This window comes from Sphaerodactylus townsendi, linkage group LG08 (genome assembly GCF_021028975.2).
Source record: "Sphaerodactylus townsendi isolate TG3544 linkage group LG08, MPM_Stown_v2.3, whole genome shotgun sequence".
In the NCBI taxonomy this organism is placed as follows: domain Eukaryota; kingdom Metazoa; phylum Chordata; class Lepidosauria; order Squamata; family Sphaerodactylidae; genus Sphaerodactylus; species Sphaerodactylus townsendi.
In genome coordinates this window covers 58830485-58855670 of record NC_059432.1, presented here as the reverse complement: position 1 = coordinate 58855670, position 25186 = coordinate 58830485, and the positions used below count along the sequence as shown (strand labels likewise).

General features: G+C 40.7%; 1 protein-coding gene across 3 annotated transcripts in view; it reads right to left on the bottom strand.

Moving 5' to 3' along the window:
• SORCS1 (sortilin related VPS10 domain containing receptor 1) overlaps window positions 1–25186 on the bottom strand; it is a 505695-nt gene that overhangs the window by 88086 nt on the left and 392423 nt on the right. For all 3 annotated transcript variants that reach the window (XM_048505303.1, XM_048505304.1, XM_048505302.1), the window contains exons 9-14: window positions 23455–23634; window positions 16440–16586; window positions 11647–11749; window positions 11318–11394; window positions 4223–4314; window positions 845–952 (exon numbers count right to left, since the gene is read on the bottom strand). In XM_048505303.1, the coding sequence (XP_048361260.1) occupies window positions 845–952; window positions 4223–4314; window positions 11318–11394; window positions 11647–11749; window positions 16440–16586; window positions 23455–23634 (707 nt within the window). The remainder of the gene's footprint in view (window positions 1–844; window positions 953–4222; window positions 4315–11317; window positions 11395–11646; window positions 11750–16439; window positions 16587–23454; window positions 23635–25186) is intronic.

The window sequence follows — 25186 nt, the reverse complement described above, 5'->3', positions numbered from 1 at the left end:
GGTGGTTACTTGGAATTTTTTGGACAGCTAGCCCTCATGCTTTAAGAATTCATTTACACTTGCTTGTGACAACCTTTTCATTAATCAATTAATTTCTTTTTATATATAGTGCATAATTTCCATTTTTTTGTATATGTGGTGAATTGTCCAACTTTAAATAACCATATAACTATGTATTTCCTGCTTCCAAGAAGCTTTGTACCATTACCCCCTATGATCCTCATGAAATCCCTCTAAGGTATGACCGACTACAAGAAACAATAGCTGTTCCTAGATTAGTCAGTTACCTTAATTTGAACCTTGATCTCTCCAATATTTATCTGAAAGTTTAACTTCTACACTACATTGACACTATTCAATAAATAGAGACCTATGAGGTTTATGTGTGTGTGGAGGGGGAGGAATCCCATCCTCTCTTCTGCTGAACAGTCCACCTCCAGGAATGCTTCCATTATTGCTACCCACTCCTTTCTCTTGTTTGCCAGCCTCACCCACTCACCAACTACTGGTGAGGGACCTGCCAGCAGCTCCTGTCTCCAGAGGCGTTCCTCCCATTGGGCAAAGTGGGCAGTTGCCCAGTGCACCGCCTTGTGGTGGGTGACAAAATTGCAGGAGGAAAGAATTCAAATAGAAGACACAAGGTACAACTGTGTGTGACCACCACCAAATTGACGAGGTTTGTAAAGATAAGAAAAAACTAAGGAGCAACAAACTGGTTGGAGCGTGGAGGAGTTCCACCCACAGGTGCAAGACCCCCCTGGCAAGGACATAGGTAAGGGGGCTCATGGGTTCAACCCCCGCATTACATGTCCGAATATTATTATTTTTGTATTTCCCCACTTACGTCATTATTAGGGTTTCCTCTCCAGGTTCTCCCAACACTCCATCAACAAAAAGTGGGATGGAAGTGAAACTGTACTTGCTCCAGGATCTTCCTTCATCAAAACTTAACCTGGTGATGACAAAAATACTAGAGAACATTTTTTCTACAAACATTACAGTAAAAGAAAGAGGAAGAAAAAAAAAAGACACACGATGCTTCAGATACAAGCAGCAAATGGGCCCAGATTTAAAAACTGTTTTAAGAACACTGTCTATCTTGACTTCTCACAAAAAAGTTCAGAAATAGCAAAGTTCTGAAATACAAGGCGAGACCTTTAAATATTAAAAAAAATGCTAACAGTGGTGCTGCCCTTTGCTTTTTAGTTATATTTTAATGTGAAAGGGGTTGAAGAAAAGGTAACTATTCACAGAGCACCAGGACTCATTGAAAACAGTTGATTATAAATCAGAAAGTGAGTTTTATTTTTTTAAAATCTCATGAATTGTGATTTATGTGAAATGTGAAATATTAAAATCATTGTTGATAAGGATAACAAGCTAAACACTGGAAAAATAACTACAATTATCTGTAGGGTTCTGAACGAGTATTTCCTTCCCATCTGAGAAAACAAGTTGTGGACTGTATCCTGAAAATATAAGGGAAACGTATTGCAGCCATCAAAAGGTAATGCCAGGAATTATTGAGTAAGGAATAGAAAATGACAGAAGAAATTGTAGGACTGTGGAAGAAGCCCACTTTTTAAAAGAGTGCAATAACATTTAAACAAAAGGCAGCATTGGGTGTTAGGAATGCTTTCTGAATGACAAGGATGTTTCATGCTAATACTGCATAACATGCCCAAAATAAGAAAAATAAATCCAACCTGTATTTGATTTTCAAATGCATACACACAGGTTTTGATAGCAGCCAGCACTATGAATGACTTTATAAAAGGATTAAGCACACTAACAGAATCCAGGAATGTCAGTGACTATTTGTAAGATATATATCAACCCACAAGGACTTGTGGGAAGCAGCGCATTTTCCCCTCCATCCACTATTTCCTTTTTTGCTTTCCTGAAAGTGCCCATAACCTCTTCTCATTTGCTGCTTCCTTCTCTCCTTCCCACACAACAGCCAACCTACATTTATCTGCCCCTGTCTTCAGGTTCCCCACCTCCACCACTGCTCCTTCTACATAACCAGCATGATGATGGTTCTACATAACCAGCATGATGGTGGTTAAGAGTGTAGTGTAGTGGTGAAGAGTGGTGGACTCTGATCTGGAGAACAAGGTTTGTTTCCAACTCCTCCACATGAGTCTGTTGGGTGATCTTGGACTAGTCACAACTATATCTGAACTTTTTCAGTCCCCCTGCTTCACAAGGTGCCTTATGTGAGCAGAAGAAGGGAATACGATTGTAAGCCACTTTGAGACTCTTAAAGGTATAAAAGGTATGACAGGGACAGGTATGAAAGGTATGAAAGGTATGACAAAAATTTTTGCGGGAAGGCACCTTACTTTCTCCTGTATCCCTCTCCCTGCACTATTGTCTCTTTCTTTCTTTCTTTCTTTCTTTCTTTCTTTCTTTCTTTCTTTCTTTCTTTCTTTCTTTCTTTCTTTCTTTCTTTCTTTCTTTCTTTCTTTCTTTCTTTCTTTCTTTCTTTCTTTCTTTCTTTCTTTCTTTCTTCCGTTCTTTCTTCCAGGCACCGCACATATTATCTTCCTTTCCCTGCCTCATTCTCTCCTTCTCAGTCATTCCCCAACATGTCTTCTGTCTCCCATCTTCAGCTATATTTATTATTTATTTACTTCAGGTACATCCCTCCTCTTACCGCAGTGGGGACCAAAATAGAGAACATTATTCTGCTCTCTTCCTTTTCATCCTCACAATATCTGACTGGTCCAACAAGCAGAGAGGCCTAAGTGAGTCAAGTACTCAAGTGAGATCAAGTCACCAAGTGGATTTGGTCAGGCCTGGTCCCTATAAGTTCTCATTCAAAGACAAACACACACACACCCCATTCAAAGACCTGGAAAGGGTCCTGTCCTAACCCTCCTGTCTTTTACTGAAGAAAAAACAAACACCTAGAGTCCTGTGGTGGCATAGCAACTGCCACTAAGGTTCTCCTTTTTAAAGGTATAATGTTTATTTTTATCATTTTAGGGTTTTTAACCCCCAATGTATTCCTTTTTATGTTTCAGATTTTTTCTGCAAACCTGGAGCATTTTTCAAGTTTGAAGAAACATCTGATTTGTTTGATCACAGCTATAATCACTGGATTTAAGTATTCCCAGAGACTGTTAGGTTATACACATGAGAATCCACAAAGACTTGTGGGAGACATTTCATCCTTCCTTCATTATTTCTTCTTTCCATTTTCCTGAAAGTCCCCATAACTTCTTCCCTTTCCTTGCTTCCTTCTCACCTTTAAGGATTGCCAACCTGCAGATGGGGCCTGGAGATCTCTTGGAATCACAACAGATCTCCCAGCTGCAGAGATCAGGTCCCCTTCTTGTTGCCGTTCCAGGTTGAGAAATTCCAGGAGATCTGGAGGAAGAGCCTTAGGAGGCTGAGGTTTGGGGAGGGAAATGACCTCAGTGTGGTATAATGCTACAGGGTTCACCCTCTAAAGCAGCCATTCTTCTCCAGGGTAACTGATCTCTGTAATTTGTGGATCAGGTGTAATTCTGCATGATCCAGCCACCACCTAAATCTTGGCAACCTGAAGATGTTTTTTTTTAAAAGAGTTCACATATCTCTGCAAACCTAGGTTGTTGTTTTTAAGTGCTGCATGAAACAATTGACAAGGGCAGTGGGTGGGGGTTGGGAATCTACAGGGGGGTGTACATATGGATGGGGGTGAAATGTTTAGGGTTCAGAGGGACAATAATAAGACCAGAGTCAGCAATCCTCAGAGATGGGGGCCTAAAATCACTTAACAGAATGAAAAGAGCATGCCATTTTTTTGTACCATTGGCTGCCACTATATGATCTTTAAGTATGTAGCATATGTTCTGTGCTGCATAGCTGTGACTGTTTTTGTGTATAGGACAAATTTGGAAGCTGAGTGGCAAACTTAAAGCATAACCAAAGGTTCTAATGGATTTTTTTAAAATCCAAGAGTTCACATTCCCAAGCAGAGTATAAAATGTAGTAGCTCTATTAATTGTAACCCAAATGTCAATATGGCCACTTAAGGACATATTTTAGGCATTTTATGTGCAAAATATGAATCCTTGCTTTAGTGTAATCTAGACAGAAAGCATGCAAGTTTCTTAATTGGCATATCCTGGTATTTAGTTAAAAATATTCCATCAAGGGTGACTGCTACTAGTGTGTAATATATGATGAAGGACTCCATGACTAATGAGATCAGAGAAGTCACAATAATTACCAGAGATGTCTGATAGGCAGAGATGTATGTTTCATGGCAACCAAAACCCCACCTTGATCCAGATAAAGAACGCTGTGTTCCTCTTCAAAGATCTGGGAAAAATACAGAAATACACAAGGTTAATTAATGTAAGTCATAGTTCTGTGATCAGTAGGAAAGGGCTTATTTTGCAGGAGGTAGGTAGAATTTAAAGCAGGAACCAATCTTGTCATCAAACATCAATTGTCACCCAAAATCTGCCACACTACACCATCCAGCGAGGATATTATTGGATAAGAGAATCTAATAGTCTCATTTCACTGATTATAGATATTTACTGGAGGCAACAACACTTCGGTTTGCAGATATGAGCTGAGCAAACACTGAAAAATATTAATTTCCTGGAATGCTAGTTCAACTATTAAAGAAATTATTTTTCACTACTGGTCCATTCAGCAAAACTTAGTGAACCTGCATGGAAAAAATGTACATCCTAAGATTTAATGTTTTGTTTCTCTTTCCCCACAAATGTGAGTATCGGTATCTAAATGTGTGGTATTCCCAAAACTGAATCACTGTGGTGAAAAATCAATGCATCATCCAACCTACTTTTACGATTTCTGCTTAGCTGTGGCTTTCCAACCCAAGAATAAGCACAAAGTAAACATGTAGGCCCTGAACTGAACAGCCTGATTTTGTCAGATCTCAGATGCTTAGGATTTTTATTTATTATTTTATTATTTGGATTTCTATACTGCCCTATCCCCAAGGTGCTCTGGGTGGTGATTGTCCCTATTCAGTATTTGGATAAATGACTACAAGGAATAACAGCGTTGCAATGTCTAGGCAGGAAATGGCAAACCACCACTAAATGTCTCTTGCCTTGAAAATGCCACAGGATCACCATAACTGAGCTGTGACTTGATGACACCCCCCCACACACGCACACACAAATGCATTCTTCTTTATGTACATGAATGTACATAATTTTTCATACATTGAAGTTTTGACTTTGTAGAAAAAATGCAGTCTGTGAAATGGATCTATTTCATTACCCTCAAGGCAAATGAAACAGGCAAAAAAGGTCTTGCTTAGCTCCAGCTGCTTCTTCCTTTGTCACATTTTATACCTTCAAGGTGTTCAAGAAGCAATATGAGTCTGTTCTTTATAAGATTGCAAATAACAGAGAATTCTGGATTAATTTGGATTGTGACTTATTTTATTTTATTTAAAAATGGGATGAGACTGCACAAAAGAAGCCTATCTGAGACATGTGTGGTTTGGCTCACATAGGAAGATATTTGTGGCCCCAACCTTGTGGAACAGCTTGCCTGAGGAGATAAGGAAGTTTTCCACAGCCATGGCTTTCTACAAACTTTGCAAAACTGGATTACTCAAGAGGGCTTTTCCATGCAGGCAATAGACTTGCACTGTACTAAATGATTCACAAAGTTTCTCAGAAAAATTATTAGGAACTGTGGTCTATAGTATGGAATAATTTGTTGCAACTAGCATCTTATTATGAAATTTTGTATCATTTAATGTCTACAAAGAAAGTCACAGGCCTCAGTTTGCAAAACCTGAATAAAGCAGTTAAAAATAGGATGTTTGGAAGGACATTGATTCATAGTGTTGCCATAAGTTGGGAGAAACTTGATGGCACTCAGCACACACAAAATGTGTCACATTAATATTCAAGCTTTGCTTAAGTTCTGTTTTTAGTCTTCTGGCTGGTTCTACAATCTGAATTCTAATGCACTGTTTATTGAATTGTTTATTGAATCTATCATAATCTTCCTTTAGTACAAGCACTGGTGTAGTGCCCACGGGGACATGTGGGGTCACATGTCTCCAGGTAGAGGCCATGTAGTCATGTGGTGGGGCAGAAAATTGCCCCCCCCCCCACAGCCACCACCTCTGGCTCTGACTGACTGACGGCCTCCCTCCTTGCCGGGGCTTGCCATGCACCAGACCCCTTGGCCCACTGATAGGCCCCCACTGCTCCCAGGGAGGGGCCACGGGTGTGGGGTGGCTGAGGCGAGTGGCTATCCCAGAAGGAAGGTGGGCAACTGGAACCTGGGTGGCCATGACGGGTGGAGCAAGTGGCCCACTTGCAATTGGGGTGGCCAACCCAACCCCCACCTCCACCAGAATGCTGCTGGGACTGCGACTGATCCCCAGGCTGCAGACACAGCCTATTTATTTCTTGAGACCCTTGGAAAGGGTGGAGGTTGGGAAGGAGAATTTGGGTCAGTGTGCCCCTCTGGGCTGGCCCAGGTTTGCAGACAGGTGGCAGGGGCCTGACAAAGAGCTGGGGTGGAGACGGTGGACACCAATGGTGAAAGGACTTGGCGGGCGGGGGGAGGTAGGCAGGCAAACACATTTTGGTGCAGACATTCCCCCCCACCCCCATGTAAAAAAGTTCTTTGGTCATGCTGTGGGAGGGTGGCTGTCCATGGGTCCCCCTGGAAAACTCAGATTTTCCCCCAGGCTACATTTTTCCTAGATATGCCCCTGAGTACAAGTGAGAAAGGTGGATTGTAAATAAATGGAAACTGAAGATTTTGTGCCAGCCTTCTACCATGACTTTGTTGACAGGATCTGGACAATGTATAAACAGGAAAAACTCAGAGGTTAAAGAGTAGTCTTACAGAACCAGCAGGCAGAGCTTTCTATTTTTATGCTTCATATTGTATAGTAACTTGCTTTTTAAAGTGCCAGGAATGCATATACAATGCAACTAGATTGCTTGCAACCTAGATCCTCATAAACATATTTACAATACTTTCTGCAGAAACTGAAACAAGCTGCAGTTTGATATAGGAAGAACTCAGAAGCAGTTCCGCTTAGAAAAATGACCAACTTGGGTCTTCTAAACCTTAGTTACAGTGCAGTATAGAAAAGGAAGATATACTGGGTGTCAAGGATTCAGCAGAATTTAGCTGCGATCTAACATGTTTCTTGAAAGAAGAAGTTAATGCCATCTTTGTGGTCATTCCTACAATCCTACATTGCACCAGGTAAGCTTCCCAACTTCAGCCATATGTTACTATGGCTCATTCCCCACATGCAGAATAATGCACTTTCAAACTGCTTTCAGTGCTCTTTGAAGCTGTGCGGAATAGCAAAATTCCCTTGCAAACAGTTGTGAAAGTGGTTTGAAAATGCATTATTTTGCGTGTGCGGAAGGGGCCTTTGTCTCATAGCATGCAGACAACAACTGCCTGAAAGATGCTCTTCTTAAATGCCATGAAAGTATGCTGCAAAACTGAACTCTGTGAATCAAGTCACTGGCTGTTTCTGCATGGCACAAATATGCTGGTTACAATTGGTATCTTATAATCCAGGTCTATTTTATCTCAGTTTTTCCCTTTGCCTGGCTGCTAGTGTCTTTATTTTTATGTTTTTAATATATAACTTTATTTGTTGATTTCAAAACGTATCAATTAACATTTAAATTTCAGACTTAACAGAGTTGGTGAAGGAATCGAGTGAAGACTGGGAGGAAATACCAGAGGTGGCGGAGCTGCTGGGTGTGTTTGTGGTGCTGGTGGTGCACCTTCTCAGCCTCATGCACGGTGCCCTCACTGCGTGTGCCCACTACCAGGAAGAGATGGCCTGGGCATTTCTTCAGTCTGCTGCACTGAGGAGCCATCGCAGGCAGGCATGCTTAGCCCTGGCAACCACTGCCCAGCGCCATCGTTACTGGGTTTATCCACACAAGAGCAAGGACTGGGGGCACAATTGTGTCACGGCTTGTTGGGATGATGAGAAATGGCTGAGAAACTTCCACATGACCAGGAAGACCTTCATGAGGATCGTGGGCAGGCTTAGACCCTGTCTGCAGCACCAGGACATGAACATGCGGGTTGCCTTCCCAGTGGAGATGATAGTCAGCATGGCTATCTGGTATCTAGCCAGGCTGAACAGTTTCCACAGCAGTTTGGTGTTAGCCTGGCAACTGTAGCAGAAGTCATGAATGAATTCTGCCTAGCTGTGAGGGTATTACCCTTCAGGAGGGTGGTCCGTTTTGCAGATAATATAGAACAGCTACATGGATTCTTATGTTCAGCTGGGCTGGCCCCTTTGTGCAGAGACTGCGTGTATCAAGCTGCTTCTTGGTGTCGGTAATCTCATGTATTAGTTTATAGCTGTCCTTCCTCAGAGCCCCTGTGCACACACATATCGAGCCCCCTTCCCCCCGTGGCACTTTTCATTCTGTGGAGTGATGCTTTTTACGCCTCTCTCAACAGATCATGGTGAGATTTGCCCAGCTGGGCTTTCCCCAATGTGTGGGAGTCATTGTCACCCCCACAAAAAGGCTGCGCTTCTGATTGGTCAACCCACAATGAGTGGGGGGAAACGAAGCTCCCCCTTTCCAGTGCTAGACAGAGCCTCAACATGGCAAGCGGCAGCAAAAAACAATGAGGCACAGCATCACATTCCCATTCCCATATTTTTGTGGAAAACAACAGACTCCCCCCTGTGATATGCCCACTAACATTCGGTCCAAAGTGCATATCTCCCTAACTATGTGCTCTGAGCAACCAGTATATGTACAGAAAAGAAAACAAGGACATTTTGGGACTTAAGTCCTGATTAACCCTGGCGAAATGGCATCTGGTTGATACCATGAACAGTAAATGTGCTTGGTGAAATGTTTAGGGAAGGGCAGGCTGCAATGGTCAGCAGTTCAGCAGAATTGAAAACTGACATGACATCAGGTGAGGAGATCAAGGGAATGAGTGGCAGGGTGAGAAGATCAGACGGCTGGGTAGGAAAAATAAACTGATTCTGCTCCCATGGTATTTGCATGGTAGTAGTTTCAACGTGGGATTTTTTTAAAAGAATCACCAAATTGGTGATTTTTTAAAATCCCAGGACGAAGGAAATATTGCGAGACAAACCCGCTTTAGGACCAGGAACCATGCGAACTTCTTGGCCAAACCAGGATATTTCCCTTGCTCAATCCATGATATTTAGACTGAGCAGAAACTAGCACTGAAACCTCCACAGAGGAAATAGCAAGTAAATCACTCCATGGACATGCAAATAAAGCATAAGATATTGAGAGCTTCACGGCCTTCATATTCACTACAAGTCCTTCAGTTTATCAAGCCCAATTCACTATTGTACTTGAACTTTAGTACTCCTTTAACAAAGGAGATAAGTGAGTTAGAAGGAAGAGGAAAGAAAAAGAAAATGAATAAATATTTTCTTTTCACTAGTGTTGCCTGAATGAATGAGAAAAATGGCATTTGGGATGAGTTTCCTACCCCCACTTCTTTCCCAGCAATGAAAGCACATCCCTAATGCTACTCTCTGTAATATTTGTTTGCACAAATGTTATAGAAGTAGAACCTACTCTTTTCCTTTTCCATGTGCTTTTCCCACCACAAATAATAGTTTCAAGGGGGTTATCTAATGTTGGAGGACAGTCATAAACGTTTTCAGTTATCAATCTTGAATTTAATTATTTAATTGAAACAGTGACCCTCAGACTTTTATGCAAAGAAGGTAATATATCCATTAGCCTTACGCACACTTTTTGCTTTGTTAATTCCACTTATGTGTGTACTTGATTCCACTTTATGATAGCAAGCCTGTGTTAATTAAATGCCAGCCACTTACTAAAAATATATATTTACTTCCATGTAGCAACCAATATATAGTGCTGTCCATCCTATTATCTGATTGCTAAAGCTCATTAAATCCTTGTACTCAAAGTAATGGATATGCAATTAACTGACAGAAAAAGAAGGGTAGGGTAGGGGAAATACTTGTTTGGAAATCATCATTTCCTGTTTGCATAAAAGGAATTGAATCTTTATTTTCCCTGTGGATGATAATTGTTAAAAATACCAGATTGTTTTTAAAGCTGCAACAAACCAAAAACTGCAGCAGACACTGAGACTATTGACATATCTGTGAATTGTTCAGTAGAGTAAATATTTGTGTATTGAACCCATTGTTATTTTTATCACATTTATTTTTAAAACTATTGTATGTCAGTATCATCAGCTAGATGTGAAAAAGAAAATAGGAAGATGAGGAAGTGGTTCAGGTATCAACCAGGACTTGCTTGCGGTCTCTTCTCTTTCATGATTTATTCATTTGTTTATTTATAGAATTTGTATGCCACTTCTCCAAAACATGTCAAGATGGTTAAAGGCTGAACCAGCAGAATTAAACAAAGGGTACAAAATACAGATTCCATATATTTTGGAGTCTGATGAAGCAGATATTGTACTGCTTTATGCTACCTGTAATTCTTTGTAGCTTGTATATAGCATCATGATTTTGTTTGCAATGATTTGAAATATACCTTAGGATGGTATTGGAACATCTAGTCTTTTCTGGAGGTTTTCTGTAGTGAGGCTAGTATATCTTTCATGATAAGTTAATTTTAAAAATTCACCATAAATTATTACATGCAAATAATGTATTACATTATCATGTTCTCATAAAATAATAAGAATAGGGTCAAGGTTCAAGAAGTGATACACAGTTGGTGAATTGAAATAGAATAGAGGTAAGGATTTGTTTAAATGTTGTACGTAATACCTCTTGTAGACTATTACTAAGAATTACTAAGGATTACTAAGGAGCCCCTCGGGGATAGGGCGGTATAAAAATCTAATAAATAAATAAAATAAATAAAATAAAATAATAATATAACAGTATTAAAAATGATATTATATAGATAATGACAACATTTTGAATTATATTAGACATAGGGCAGGCTGCCCTGTACTGAAATACTTGTTTGACTTTAAGAAGATGATTTGATTTTCAGCCACAACTCTTGTAAAATGGGACTAAAATCTTGACAAGAAAATGATTACTAGCAAAGACTTTCAATTTAGCTTTAGTTAGGGTTGCGAACTCCAGGATGGGAAATTCCTTGAGATTTGGAAAGTGGAGTCTTGGGGAGTCAGGATTTAGGAAGGAAAGGGATTTCAGTGGGGTACAATGCCATAGAGTCAACCCTGCAAAAGGTGGACTTTTAACTAAAATAGTACAATCTAACACCATCCCAAAATCAAACTTTTTTTCACAAGTTGATCATACTAGTTTGCCTACAGTTGGCTATCTAAAACACCACTAACTACTCACTTGTCTCCAAGTGTTGCCAGCATCAGATGAAACAAACATGCTGATATCATTGTCTGTTAACTCGGTTCCAATATTACCTGTAAAGGAAGACAACTTCATCAAATGAAATGGCATTGTAAGACATAGGAAAAGGGGAGCTCAGTCAAAAGGCAGGAATGCATCCTGCTTTTATAAGTTCAAACAATTCATGTACATGGTGATGCCAACTTTGAAAAAAAATTGGCCAATTTATCAAAATGATCACAGGCTTAAAATTTTGCTTTCATGAACAATTTTAAAAGAGTTGGGAAATTATACATGTCTTTATATAGAATTGGAACATTTCCTACCAGAGGCCACAATGATGCCTGGGGCAGTATCCCGACTAGCAATATTTCCAGAAGTGTATGGGTTCTCTGAAACCTTCAGATGAAGATGTAGGGAGCAGTAAGGCTAGAACGGAATAACACATCATTTGAAAATATAGTGTAGAAGGAGTCCATATATTTAGACAGCTGTAAGATTTGGCTTTTGCTATGGACCTCCATGGTTATTTACTTAAACAATAATTGACTGAATGACAGTAAATTATAAAACAATAATGTACTGAATGGCAACAAAACAAAGCAAAAGGAGTAGCTAGTACCAGTTCTAGCACAAACAAGAGAGATGGGTCTCCATGCTGTGCTTTGTCAACTTCCTTATGATACCTGGTTTTAACTTCTAGAATCATCTGAAATGGTCCAAATGATAGTACTTAATATTGGCTACAGTGCACCAACATCACCACTTTTTCAAGGCTAATGGAAATTCATAGAATGTAAGTACAACTGACAATAGAATTGCAGTTGTAATTTCTAATCCAACTTCATGCACATACAGCAAGCAGCAGTCATACCAAATAGTTTTGTGAAAGACAGGCAACAGGAGTAAAATTGCATCCCTGCTCCTCTCTGAACAGTTGATATGCACATGCACTGTTTTTAAATACAGCTCTTTAAATGTATAATTTTGCATGCTACACATGTAGAAATAATTTTTAAAAATCTTCTTAGAGATTTCATATAAAAGTTAACATCTGAGTGTCTGTAGACCTTTGGTGGATTTGGGAAAATCCAAGTCCCATTAGCAAAAATTCCCTTGATTTTACAACTGTTAAATACTGATGTTTCAGAGAGATACATAAATAAGACCAAAAGAGGTATTTAAACTATGCAGTGCAGTAATTCTGTATTTTAAGTTTATGTAAGTATAAGCACCGCTTTTTAACAAAAAAATTAATAGTTGAAGTGTTCTTGAGATTATTCCTCAAATATAGGAAAGTCTTAGTTTTTTGTAAGGCTGCTGAGAAAAAAGAGAGCTGAGAACACCGATATTTTTCCTGAAATACAACATCACACAGGAGTTGTAAATAACTCAGTACAGTCTCTAACATCTGTTTGTGAAGGTGCTTGAGGCAGGAAGTAAAGATAGGAGGGCTGTCAAAGTAAATAATAAAACAAGGACACTTTCTCTTCCCACGAGTCCTGGGGTTGAAACACTTTCTCATGACTAGCATAATACTTCAGTGATCTCCGCAGATACATATGGAAAAACGTCCCAAGGATACTTACCAACCTGCTATATCCCTAGCTGATAAATAGCTGCAAAACTGCTGGAGAGCAGATTAAATGCCAATAAACTTGATTTCAGATAATCTTTTCACCTGGCTCACCACTCCCAACTGAGCCCTGGGAGCAAAACTGTTGACTAGCATCTACACCCCTGGGGACAGTCTGTGAGACCTGAATGATGACATGCCATATTGAAAAAAAAGTGATGTCAGTGCTGAGAGGTGGGATGTGAACTCCAGCTAAAAAGATGAAAGGGGAAAAGGACAGAAGAGGATAGATGGCAATGTCAGCAGGTAAGAACAATGAACCAAACACAGTAACTGCAACTGACAGGCATGGAAGGGTCATATTCTGTAGCAGCCCAACTGGGAATGAGAGGAAGCAAACAAAACTACAGTTGCAAAGTGGGGAAAGAATACCTTGACAGTATTATCTGTTCTGAAGGGTTAGCCAGGGAATATCCTTTGGCATATTTAAATTGCTAGCTAATGGATGTAATTTGCCCAGCTCTGCAATCCCTTTAAAGTTACATCTCTCTCTCTCTCTCTTCAAAATATTATCCATCTTGTTTCTCCCAGTTATCTTGAGACTAGGTACAATGGAAATGGTGAACATTTATGGGCATGGTTGTGGTGGGTTTTCCGGGCTGTGTGGCCATGGTCTAGTAGATCTTGTTCCTAACGTTTTGCCTGTTGCTGGCATCTTCAGAGGTGTATCACAGAAAAAAAGTCTGTTTCACACTGTGTCTAGAACAGGGGTAGGGAACCTGCGGCTCTCCAGATGTTCAGGAACTACAATTCCCATCAGCCTCTGTCAGCATGGCCAATTGGCCATGCTGGTAGGGGCTGATGGGAATTGTAGTTCCTGAACATCTGGAGAGCCACAGGTTCCCTACCCCTGGTCTAGAGAGAAGGGAAAGTTTAGTGGGGTATATTCTCCATGTCCCAGGGTGGGGAACCAATCAGTAAGTGTTTGGGTAGAACTTGCTATGCAAAGGTATGGTTGAGTGCATTGTATTGTGGTTGGGGTCATCAGTCCATTTTTAAAGTCTGGTTAGCCAAGCTTTGCTAATTTTCAGAGTCTCCTGTCTGGTTGAAGTTGTCTTGGTGTTTGTGAATTTCTGAAGATGCCAGCCACAGATGCAGGTGAAATGTTAGGAACAAGATCTACCAGACCACAGTCACACAGCCCAGAAAACCCACCACAACCAGTTATGGGCATGCTTTGCTCCTCACTGTTTCCATTATCATCAACCATTTTTTATACTTGAAACCTGAATAATGGAGCTTTGTAGCCTCTCTCTCTCTCTCTCTCTCTCTCTCTCTCTCTCTCTCTCTCTCTCATTCTGTGTGTGTGTGTGTGTGTGTGTGTGTGTGTGTGTGTGTGTGTGTGTGTGTGTGAGAGAGAGAGAGAGAGAGAGAGAGAGAGAGAGAGATATTACCATTTTCCCTCCTGGTCTTCATTTCATTTCTCTGAGTTGGGTAAAAACCAGACACCATAGAATTACAAATAAGTACCACCCATTGTCTTACTATAACAGTTGACTGATGACAAGCAATAGAGAACAAAGCCCATGTTCCCTCATAAATATAGATGATGGCTCACAAGATGGAGGCAAAAAGAAGACATTCAGTTTTTCAGACTAGTCATTAGGATGAGAAAAGGTATTGGGAGGAGGGAGAAGGCTGGCATTTTTTTTACAGAAGGAATCTTCATTTTCTACCAATGACACTCATGATACTATTTCACCTATCATTTACAATATATTTACAACGAATGTTGTGCTAAGTGGTCATCATTTACATTCAAAGCTCTGTGTCCAGATACATTGAACACTTGCCCAGGTCACAGGGCTATGGTACTGTCAAATCTGTATCTCCTGTCAATATGTAAATAATCATTGAACCCCAAACCTAAAATGGTTCACCTCAGATACTGTAGCAGCCAAAATCTACTATTCAACAGTAAGTAACCCCTCTCCATATATGTCTTTCCTTTATTTGAACTGGTGCCAAGCATGGGGGGAAAGAACACAAAATTCAACTAGATTACAGATAGATTTCCAGACATTTACTGATGGAGAGTGGAGATGGCAAAGGAAGCTGTGGCCTCATGAGCTCTCAGACTAGAGAGGGGAAGGGATTCACAGCATTGTAGATCTTCATTCTCTCTTTTTAGTGCCCTCTCCACAGCCAGATAGCTAGGAAGAGGGCTAGGATTTTTTTCCAGCTCTGAGTCCTCAGACTTCATGAGTGATACCCTGGGGTATGTCCACACCTTCCTCTTCTTACCTTTCTGAGAGTTTCTAGGGCTGCCAAAACACCAGAGAGGTACAGGTTATCCCCTGATGCAAGTTCTGTTGCCTACCGCCACTGGAAGTGGCTATAGGATAGAAATTAAAAAGAAAAAAAAGGAAGTTCTTATAGTAGAGTTCCTGCTGTTTCCTAGAAATGCCCTTTGTCTTTCAGAGTAACTCTAGGAATTGCCAGGAACTCTATAGCAGAAATTTCTGTAAGTACAAATTTTTTTCTCATGGAATGCTGCACCACCACATAACCGTCCCATTGATTTCCAGGCTGTCCCACACTCCTATGTTGATATGCAATTGGTAGGGGTAGGGATGAATTCTGACGCATGCAGGCTGCTCCAAGCAGCTGTCCCTCTCCTCTTCACCTCTGCTAAGTTCAAGGGTACTGAGACTACCCCCAAATACTATCAAGTTACAATGAGACTTCATGGATAATATTTCTATCATTCTTTCAAAGCATCTTCCTAGACTGAAAGAATCCAAGGTATTTTCACTTCTTTTGAACAGCTGGGGAAGGACATCTTGAACTATCCTTGTAAAGGAAGTTGTCAGTCACTAGCACTTAGATTTGACAGGAGGGACCCAACTGAATGACAGAAGTCCAGGTTATTCACATGAGCATGATGTGTCTATGCAAAAAGACAGTGAACAGAGAATGTATGAGTAAGTGAGGGTTAGTACATGTGGAGAAAAACCTTTCATTAATGTTCATCAGTGTACATTTATTACTCTATTAATCAGAAGTCCTATAAATCCTCTCTAAAGAAATTTAGGATGATCAGATTGGCATTTCAAAATTTTGCCAAATGTTTCTTGAGTTTCCACAATTTTTTCCATGTAATCCTTAAACCTGGTTAGAACATGTATTGCCAACTCCGGAATAACCCCTCCCCCAAGATTTCAGTACGTTCCAAATCTGTCTTTCAATAATCACTAACAAAGAGCTCATTCTCCCCACCTAGTGTTCTATTTCATAATGGCACAAAATCTAAGGGGTTTTTTTGTAACAAAACTGGATATATCAGGGAAAAGGTTCACTAACACATTCACTTTCCTTTTTAAAACTCCCAAAAGAACTTGATTCTCAAAGCAGGAATGAAGTTTTCTCATAGTATGCTTCTTGTGAAATACCTCTTTTGCAAGATGCATGCATTTTTAATAAGTAATGTCACTGTGCTGTTTAAAAAAAGTTTCCTTCCCTTGCCCACAAAACATCACTTACAAGGAGGCAGTGAACTGGGTTTCCTCTCAGATCTGTGTCGGGGGCCTGCAGCAAGTGCCAGTCTCGCCCTTTATTGTATGTGATGAAAGTTTTCACTTGGTTGTCAATCTTCTTGTTAGCCAAGAACATTCCCTTTATCCCTGCTACCTAGGAAAAATTGACATGGCTGAAAAATAGACCAATTTGACACAGACTGTGTGCACATTGTTATCTGTCAAATCAAGCATAGGGATATGGTATACAGCCTGTATACATAGCAAACAATAAGGTGGAAAATGCATCAAAGGAACCCTTATTAGCCACAGGCTACAGCTGGTTGAGGGAGTAAAATCAAGTAGATTGAAAATACATGGAGAATGTCTTCAGTTTTGAAATCCTAGGAAATCTGAATCAGTGTAATGGACTGGAAGCAGTTTCTTCACAATGGCAAAAGTCTTGGCTATAATACATAAAAATTGAACAGTGGCAATTAATTTAGCTGTGTGGAAGTAAACACTGAAACAATTTTTACAGTAGATTGGAGGTTCTGGTTTGAGCAAAGGTCTGGAAAAATTAAGGGAAGAAAAAAAAGTTTGAACCAGGATACCAATTTTTCTCCAGTTGTGTACCTATCTATGTCTGGAGAAACAAAGTCATCTAATTGTTGATCCCTTAGATTTCCAATTCAAATTAAGGGGAGTGAAAGGAATGACAAGGATAAGACCTTTAGAAATGGTGCAAAGCTAGTTTACAGGTTTGAAAGGAACAATTTGTTTGGTTCTAAATCAGACTGAAAGGGATTCAAGAAACACCATGATAAACAACTTTGTTTTCTCAAAGAAGCTTGGGTTTTTCCATGTCCTGAAAATCAATAGCACAATATCTACAGCAGCAGGAGACACAATCTGTCATTGTGCCAGTTCTTGGTTTCGCAGTGGGATGAAAAAGGAACCTCTGTCTTTCAGCAGGGTGTTTCTGGATCTTGCATCCTGCTCTGCTTGCTTGGCAGGGGAGTACAAGAACTGAGACATAATATCACTACTGGGCTTTTTTATTCTTAGTAGTTATTCCCTAATTGGCATCCTACAGCATACTATTCTAACAGGAGAAAAGTCTGAACTTCCATTGTTAATGTCTAGCAGAAGATCAGAACATCAACATTAGCTCATAGGGCATCTTTCTTAATACATGTGGTAAACAGTGGAGGTAGACGCTATGGTGTGATGCCAAATCTGCAATGATATCAGTGTGGAAATTGCCCATAATCATGCAATTTTTTTCAGGTGGTAATTAGGATTGTTGATTCAGTGAAGCTGAATCAGCAAATAACCTGAAAAGCACTGTTTGGCTTTTTGTTTGTTTGTTTTATGTGGCCCCAAATACAATATACAGCAACCTCCCCACCCCCCTCCAGCAAGCTGAATACTAAAAAAACAGACAATCTAATAACTCGAACAGGTATTGGGGTTATTGGGTTTTCATCCATTTAAATTGTAAAGGGATTATTCCCTTTAGAAATGCTTGAAAATTTTTGAAAATTGTTTCTTCAAACCAGAGAATTACCTACCCACCTCTACTTACTTGGCTGGGTCTCTCTGGTGGGCTTATTGCTGGAGTCTGGGAAGCTACCTAAGCCCTCCCCCCTCCTGCATTGGTGAAGGGCCTAGCTGGAATGTTCCCTGCCCTCTTCATTCCCTGTGTGTAATTTCCAGGGCAACAGGGAGGCATCCTCAGTGGCAAATGGAAGAGCTTGGTGCAGGGATGTAGGTATAGATTTTTAATGGGGTGTGTTTGGGGAGTGGGATCACAACCCCACCTGCCCCGGGGTGTGTGGCCATGCCCTCCCTCATAAGTTTTCCTCACCGCCTGCCCTTCCCTCAGTGCTTATAAAAGCAGTTCTCCGAGGCCAGGGATGGCAGACTCCTCTGCCACCCCACCATGCCCCTTCCAGCCAGCAGTCCCTTCTGCCCTCCCCTCCAGGCAGAGGCATAACTAGGGAAAATGGAGCCCGGTGCAAAATCTGAATTTTGCGCCCCCCCATGGGGGGCCACTATGATGCTGGAATCCACCCCCAAACAGCATCACTTTCAATGGTGTTTAAACTAGGGAGCCCAGATTCTCCTTTAAAATTCACCTTAAAGGGAGAATCTGGAGTCCCCAGTTAAAACAACACTGAAAGTGATGCTGTTTTGGGATGGATTATCCCCCACCCTGAAACAGCATCACTTTCAATGTTTAAACTGGGGACCTCAGATTCTCCCTTTAAATCCATGCCATCAGTGGTGGATTTAAAAGGAGAATCTGGGGAAATTTGGGGGGTGCCTGCTGTCAGGGGTGCAATTGTTAAGTTAGCAGAACCAAACTTTCAGAGTATCTTTAGGAGACTCTCCTGGTGATAAGCCAGTTGTGGTTGGTGTGTTTATTTGGGGGTCCAAAGTTATGGACCCTCAAAGTTGTAGCCCCCATCTCCTATTAGCTCTCATTGGAAACAATGGGAGATGAGGGCACCCCCTTTGGGAGTCCCTAACTTTGGACCCCCTGAACCAAACCTCACCAAACCTGGGTGGTATCATCAGGAGAGTCTGCCAAAAAAAATCCCTGAAATTTTGGTGCTGCTAGCTTTGGACATGTAATGGGGGGGGGGGGGGTTAAACCTGGGAACTTTTCTTTTCCAGCCAGACACCAAACTCCATTTCTAACTTTCCTTCCTTCCTGTTATGTTATGTTATTTATTTATTTTATTAGACTTTTATACCGCCCCATCCCCGAAGGGCTCTGTTGTTGAAACAACTGTGCTATGCTTCCTCAGTTGGTGATGATATTCAGAAATGATTCCAATGCATTTTATACCAGATGACAAATGTGTTCTGATTTCTTAACTGATGCTAGTTAGAGCTCTGAGTCTTTCTCTTATCTTGCCTTTATTAGGCATGGATAAAACAATCAAGCAAACAAAAGAAAAAGGTTAATGGGCGATCATCAGGAGTGAGTGGTTATTGATAAAACTGTCGCCAAAAATTCTGCTACATCCACAGTCCTTTTAGTACAGCGATCATTCAGAAGGAGGCATATCTTGTCTTGATCAGAAGTGGCAAGATTTAAATTAATATGGGGTTCAATGTAAAGGCTCCTGAATTCTGTATAGTGAACACAATACAAGAGTATATGAGCAGTTGTTTCCACTTGGTTGGGCGAACATTGACAAGTTCTTGCTTGTAACGGGACCTGAAGAAATCTGCCATGGAGAACTGCAGAGGGGAGTACATTTAGATGGGATTGCATAAAAGATTGTCTCAGTAGTGGGGATGAAGGGATCCAATGATCACAGGTGTCAAACTTGCGGCCCTCCAGATGTTATGGACTTCAGTTCCCATCATCCTCTGCCAGCATCATGCTGGCAGGGGATGATGGGAACTGTAGTCCATGACATCTGGAGGGCCATGAGTTTGACACCTATGCAGTATATGGAGAAAGCCCATAGCTAAAAGGTGAGCAAGGCCTGTTAATTTATGATAGAAGTTTTTGCCTTTCCAAATCACATACTCTTTGTTTTAAGGTACGAAAGGTACTGATCTCATTCGAATTGGAGAAAAACTCCACAGAGAAACCTAAAGATGTAATGTAATTTATGATTAGATGGTTCCATTTGGAGCAGTAGGAGTCAGCCAGCATGTGCCATGTTAAACTACCTGGTCTTGCTCTATGATGGAGGTACACTCAGAATTTCAGTGTTGATATCCAAGCTCTTGAAGTCATAAGATTTAGTCCCATTTCTAGACATAGACTGACATACGCAAAAGAGCTGAGTCCTTTTCAAGAACAAGAAAATTAACCTAAGTGTTGATGCAACTTTATTTTTGGTGCTTCTCACAGTACAAGCACATCTTATTCGAAAAGAGCAGTAAACATATCATACATAACAATACTCAGTACAGTCAAACTCAATACATCTAAATAGAAGCTTGAGATTCCATAGGCTACCTATAGATACCTATGCTGTACAAAACTGACAACACCCAACATGTGGAAGTAAAAATCCATAGTATTCACAAATCAGTATTTGAGAAAAGAGGATGAAAAGAGAATTAGCATTAGGTGACATTTCTTTTGCTTTTTCTTCAAGACATTTGGTTAAAAAATGAAAAGAATTCTAAGAATATGAAGATAACTTTCCCCACTAGCACACTGGTTTCATTCTTAAAAGACATTTTGCAATGAAAAGAGAAAACCATGCACTAGAGAGAAACTACAGCAAATGTTGTAATAGCAGTTCAACTGTAACATTCCTATGGTTTGTGACTGTGGACCATCCTGTATATCACACTCTCCTGGTGTGTTCTTCCCATATAGAATTTAAAACTATATGTTACAGTGTTCTGAGTTAGTAGTGGTTATGTTAAGTCTGGAAGTTGAAACATGTTGGATGATGACACCTCAATGAAAAGTGCTAATTCATATCAAACAATGTAAAAGTTAAGTATAAATTATGCTTGCTTAATAGTAAACAACTCGTGGGTTATTACAGCAGGGTTATTACTTGTGGGTTATTACATGGGTGGTGGTAGAGCTGGATCCTGAAAGTATATGGAATACTATGTATACAATAATCCTATTCCCAAACACATGCTGGCCATTTGCAGCATGAATAGAGCTAAATATGGTTCAAGACTACAGAAGCAGTCTAAAAGAGGGAGAGAGAGTGTGATTGAGAATGGGTTGCTTGCTTGAAAAAAAAAGTCCTACCGGTGTAAGTTTGAGGGACAGATGAAACTTCTATGACCAAGCATGCAATATCCTCTTTAGTTCTTAACAAAAGGGAACACTCACTATGGATTGAGATAGCAAGAATTATGGACAGCCATGATGTGTCCATGCAGTTCATCAGATAATAAAACTTGTGTGATGTCTCTGTGCATCACAATTTTGCTACACCAGTTAGTTAAGCAGTTAACTCAACCATGGTCTTAGGGGAACAAGAAAATTTACCAGCACCTATGACTGCTTCTGGGATTATGTGTGTATTTGTTTATTATCTAACACTACTCCTTTTCCCAGTCATATAGGCTCTGATTACTAAACCCTTCCTTCCTAATTCATCTATGGATTTTCCTCCTATCTGTTCTTTATCTCCATTTTCCCCTAAGCACTCATCATTCATAGCAATCCTACTGAGAGACTTGCACTGGATGGCTTTCAGCTCACTCTCAGCCAGAACAATCAGACTAAAGGGAATGCTTCATGCCAGCCTTAGTGTCAGCCAATATTCTTTCTATCTAGGCAATCAGCAGATACGACATGACTGGTCTGATCACATCAATTTCAATCCAGACTGCTATGAACTGTCAGCCTAATGATACAGCAGCCTTTTGTTCAACTGCTTCCCCTTCTCTTGGGATATACGATACCTTTACATAATGGAATGAAACCACTCCTCAACCTGATGGCAGCAGGAGGCAAAAGCCTTTTCTGTGGCCTGGTGGAGTGCTACAGGGATTAATAGTTTTTCCCCCCCAAAAAAGTTCCTCAGGAAATGGCATGCCTATTCCTCCACAATCTGTCTGCTTTTAAACAGTGGATGTTCAGGCTTTGTGAATGGTTGTCTCAAGCTGCTTACCAGCCAGAGACATTCAAAGTCAAGTATCAAAGTCAAACACAATCTATTAAGTGGCATCAGATTCAAATGAACAGCACAGGGAATCCTCTTGAGGTAGCATTTTATATACCATGACATATTTCTATACAGCCACCTTGGCCAACTAGTCATCTGTGGCATGTATGCCAGATTCAAAATCTGGCCTTCAATAGTTATACCAAATCCTGGTAAAGTGTTTGCCCTAAATTTCACTTGTAAGGAAAAGGACACTTCCATGCCATATAAGCTGGAAGAAGTCCGTATTCCAATTCAGGCAGCGCAATCCAGGTGCGAGGGAGGGGGGGATGCTGCAGCAGCCAGAGACAATGCAGCAAAGGCAGCATCACAGTGTCTCCAAAGGGAATTCAGGCAGTGCAGAAAAGAGCGGGGGAAAATCCTACCTGCTGTCCAAATTGTCCCATTGGAGAAATAGGCATATGCCACACTTTTGTGTGGTGTAAATCTGCAGGCTCAAAGGGTGGCATTCCCAGGTTGTTATGCCAGTGGAAGCCTACTAAAGTTGGCTGCACCCCCAGGAATGCCCCTGACCACCCCTCTGCTGGTGTGTGCTCCCAGGCAGCACCCACTTGCAGGTTTAGCTACCTTGGAGCAATGTGGTGCCTGGATGCCAGTACATTTGCTCCATGGAGTAGTACCAATGGGGTGGAGTGGGCACGGCACCCTGGGTAGTGCCATGGCAGGGGCATGGCCGGGGCATTCCAGGGCAGGGTGGGGGCAGGTGGCGCCACGGCATGGGCACAGGGCTCACGTGCCCCCTGGAATCCCCCTCACTCTGCCCTTGCATTTGCTCTCTCGGCTTGCATGGGTGCCCCTCATGCTGGTGGAGGAGATAAATGTGTTGGCAAGGCCCTCCAACACTCCCAAATACTGTTTTGACCTCCCACATCAGGATGGGGCTGTAAATTTCTCTGTGGGTTTGTAAGTAATGTTTCCATTATCACTGAATGCAGGCTTCCTGAAAGTGAAAAACCTGTTATCCTATATAGTTCAGATTTATTATTTATATTCTATGTTTCTTTCACATTGAAACTCAAAGAGGGTATACAGATGATTCCCAGTTGATTTTCAGTACAGGACCAGATCTATAACTAATTATCTTCAGCAAAATAGGAATGTGCCCTTCACTGAACGTTATATTAATTTCAGACCTGGAATGTGGTAAGGGCAGGTTTTTGCTATCATGAATTTTTGAGACTTGTCTTACAATTTTGGGATCTTTCCCCAGGTATTTGGGGGAGGTCCCAAATTTGGGACCATTTTAGCAATTGTCCACCCATCCTCTTTCCAGATGCAGCAGGACTAGGGAGGGAGGGAGAGAAAGAAAACTCTGTATTAGAGATTTATGTCTGTGTATATATAAGAATGGTTGCTATTGCCACATACCTCATAGAGGTCTATCATCACATTGCCCTCCAGGTCTTGGCTGCTCTTGACATTTTCCAAAGCCAGGGTGAAGTAGACCCCTCGGGTATCAGAGATGTAAAGGTTGTATGTATCATTCTGGTTCCACTCCTGAACTGCAGCAAACACCTGATTCTCATCCGTGCTGATAACATGCATGTCCTAGGGGAAAAGTGCAAACAAATATCACTCTTGGGCATCTCCTTTGTCTCCACTCCAAGGGCAGGGCAGGATAATCTTCTAGGGAAAAAAAAGTAGAGATTAATTAAGAAGTCTAATCAGAAACCAAAGCCAATACACTTGTAAGTGCACATGCATATTTTACACATTCTATCCTCTGTAAATATATGCAGATCAAGAGTGGACTGAGGACTTGTTAAATGAACATTTACACTGACAGCAGCAATGTACAATAGCAGTGGAAGATGGGCAAGTTTGCTACAGGAAATATAGAATATTTATTCTTTTCTTGTTCTTGATCAATGTGAAAAAACTGTACCATTAGAAATCACTGAGTATTATGGATATGAGAAGAGAGGGCCATCAGCTATATAGGTTGTCAGTTTTATGTGTGATTTGGTAACCTTTGTAGTAGTTCAAGGAGTCCTAGGGTTGCCAGGCCCTACTGTGAGCCCCCCAGCCTACCCTGACACCATTCAACTGGCCAGAGGGGGATTTAGTAGTAAATTTAGACCTCAGTCTGGCCGCCATCAACTTGTTGCCAATGATATATGAGACATTCTGGTAAAAACTGCTTATACCACAGAGTTTTTGCCCAAATACCATATTGTCTCCCACAATGTCAGCAACATGATGATGTCACTTGTGTAATTGATGTTGCTGCATTGGTGCTGGCTTCTTTCTGCAGTTGTTAAGTCCCCTCTCTCCTTCCCTACCAGTTGCCAGGAGGGACCTGGTACCCTAAAAAAGTCCTTTATATGCAGTATATCATGTGAGACCTGGATACAGAAGGAAGGAAACGAATGCATCGTTACTGGTGAATTAACAGTGTAAAAGCCTCCTGCTACAGAACAATTTAAAAAATCCTATGTAGTTACTCTAGTCAAGACTAGAGCGAGTTGCTTACTGTTTATGAGCAGCTATGAAACCTATTTGTCTACAGCATTAGAAAATGTAAAACATGTAAATTTTCAGATTTTTGTCCGTTTTAAATTTTAACTATTTGATGTTGAGAGAATATAGATTACTAATCTGATCAACTGTGCTGAAGATTTAAACTGTAACCAGGTATTGGTGATTTTGAAATTGGCAAACCATAATTTTTCATTATTTGCACTATGAAGTTCATAATGTTTCCTTTCAAATGTCCAGCTCTTGTCTCAGGATGCCATTTTGCTGCCTCCCAAGAAAAATAATCTTAGGACTAATTTCTAACTCTATCTCTGAACTCCAATACCAATTTTATAGAAAAAACCCAGTGGTGATACAATCTGAAGTTGAAGAAATGAAATGATTAATAATGCAAAATCTTAGCCTTTGATTAGATTAATGAAAGAGAAGAAAATTATTCATATCAATGGACCAAGTCCTGCCGTGCTGTTGTTCTGCCTTTGGTAAAGGCAAATATATATTACTGACTTCTCTGAACAGGCCCCAGTAATTCTGTCTTCCTCAAGAGATATGACCATCAAATGTTAATTTCTAGAAATAAAAATTCTAGGACTCCTCAAACTAACTGAAATTTTGATTTTGA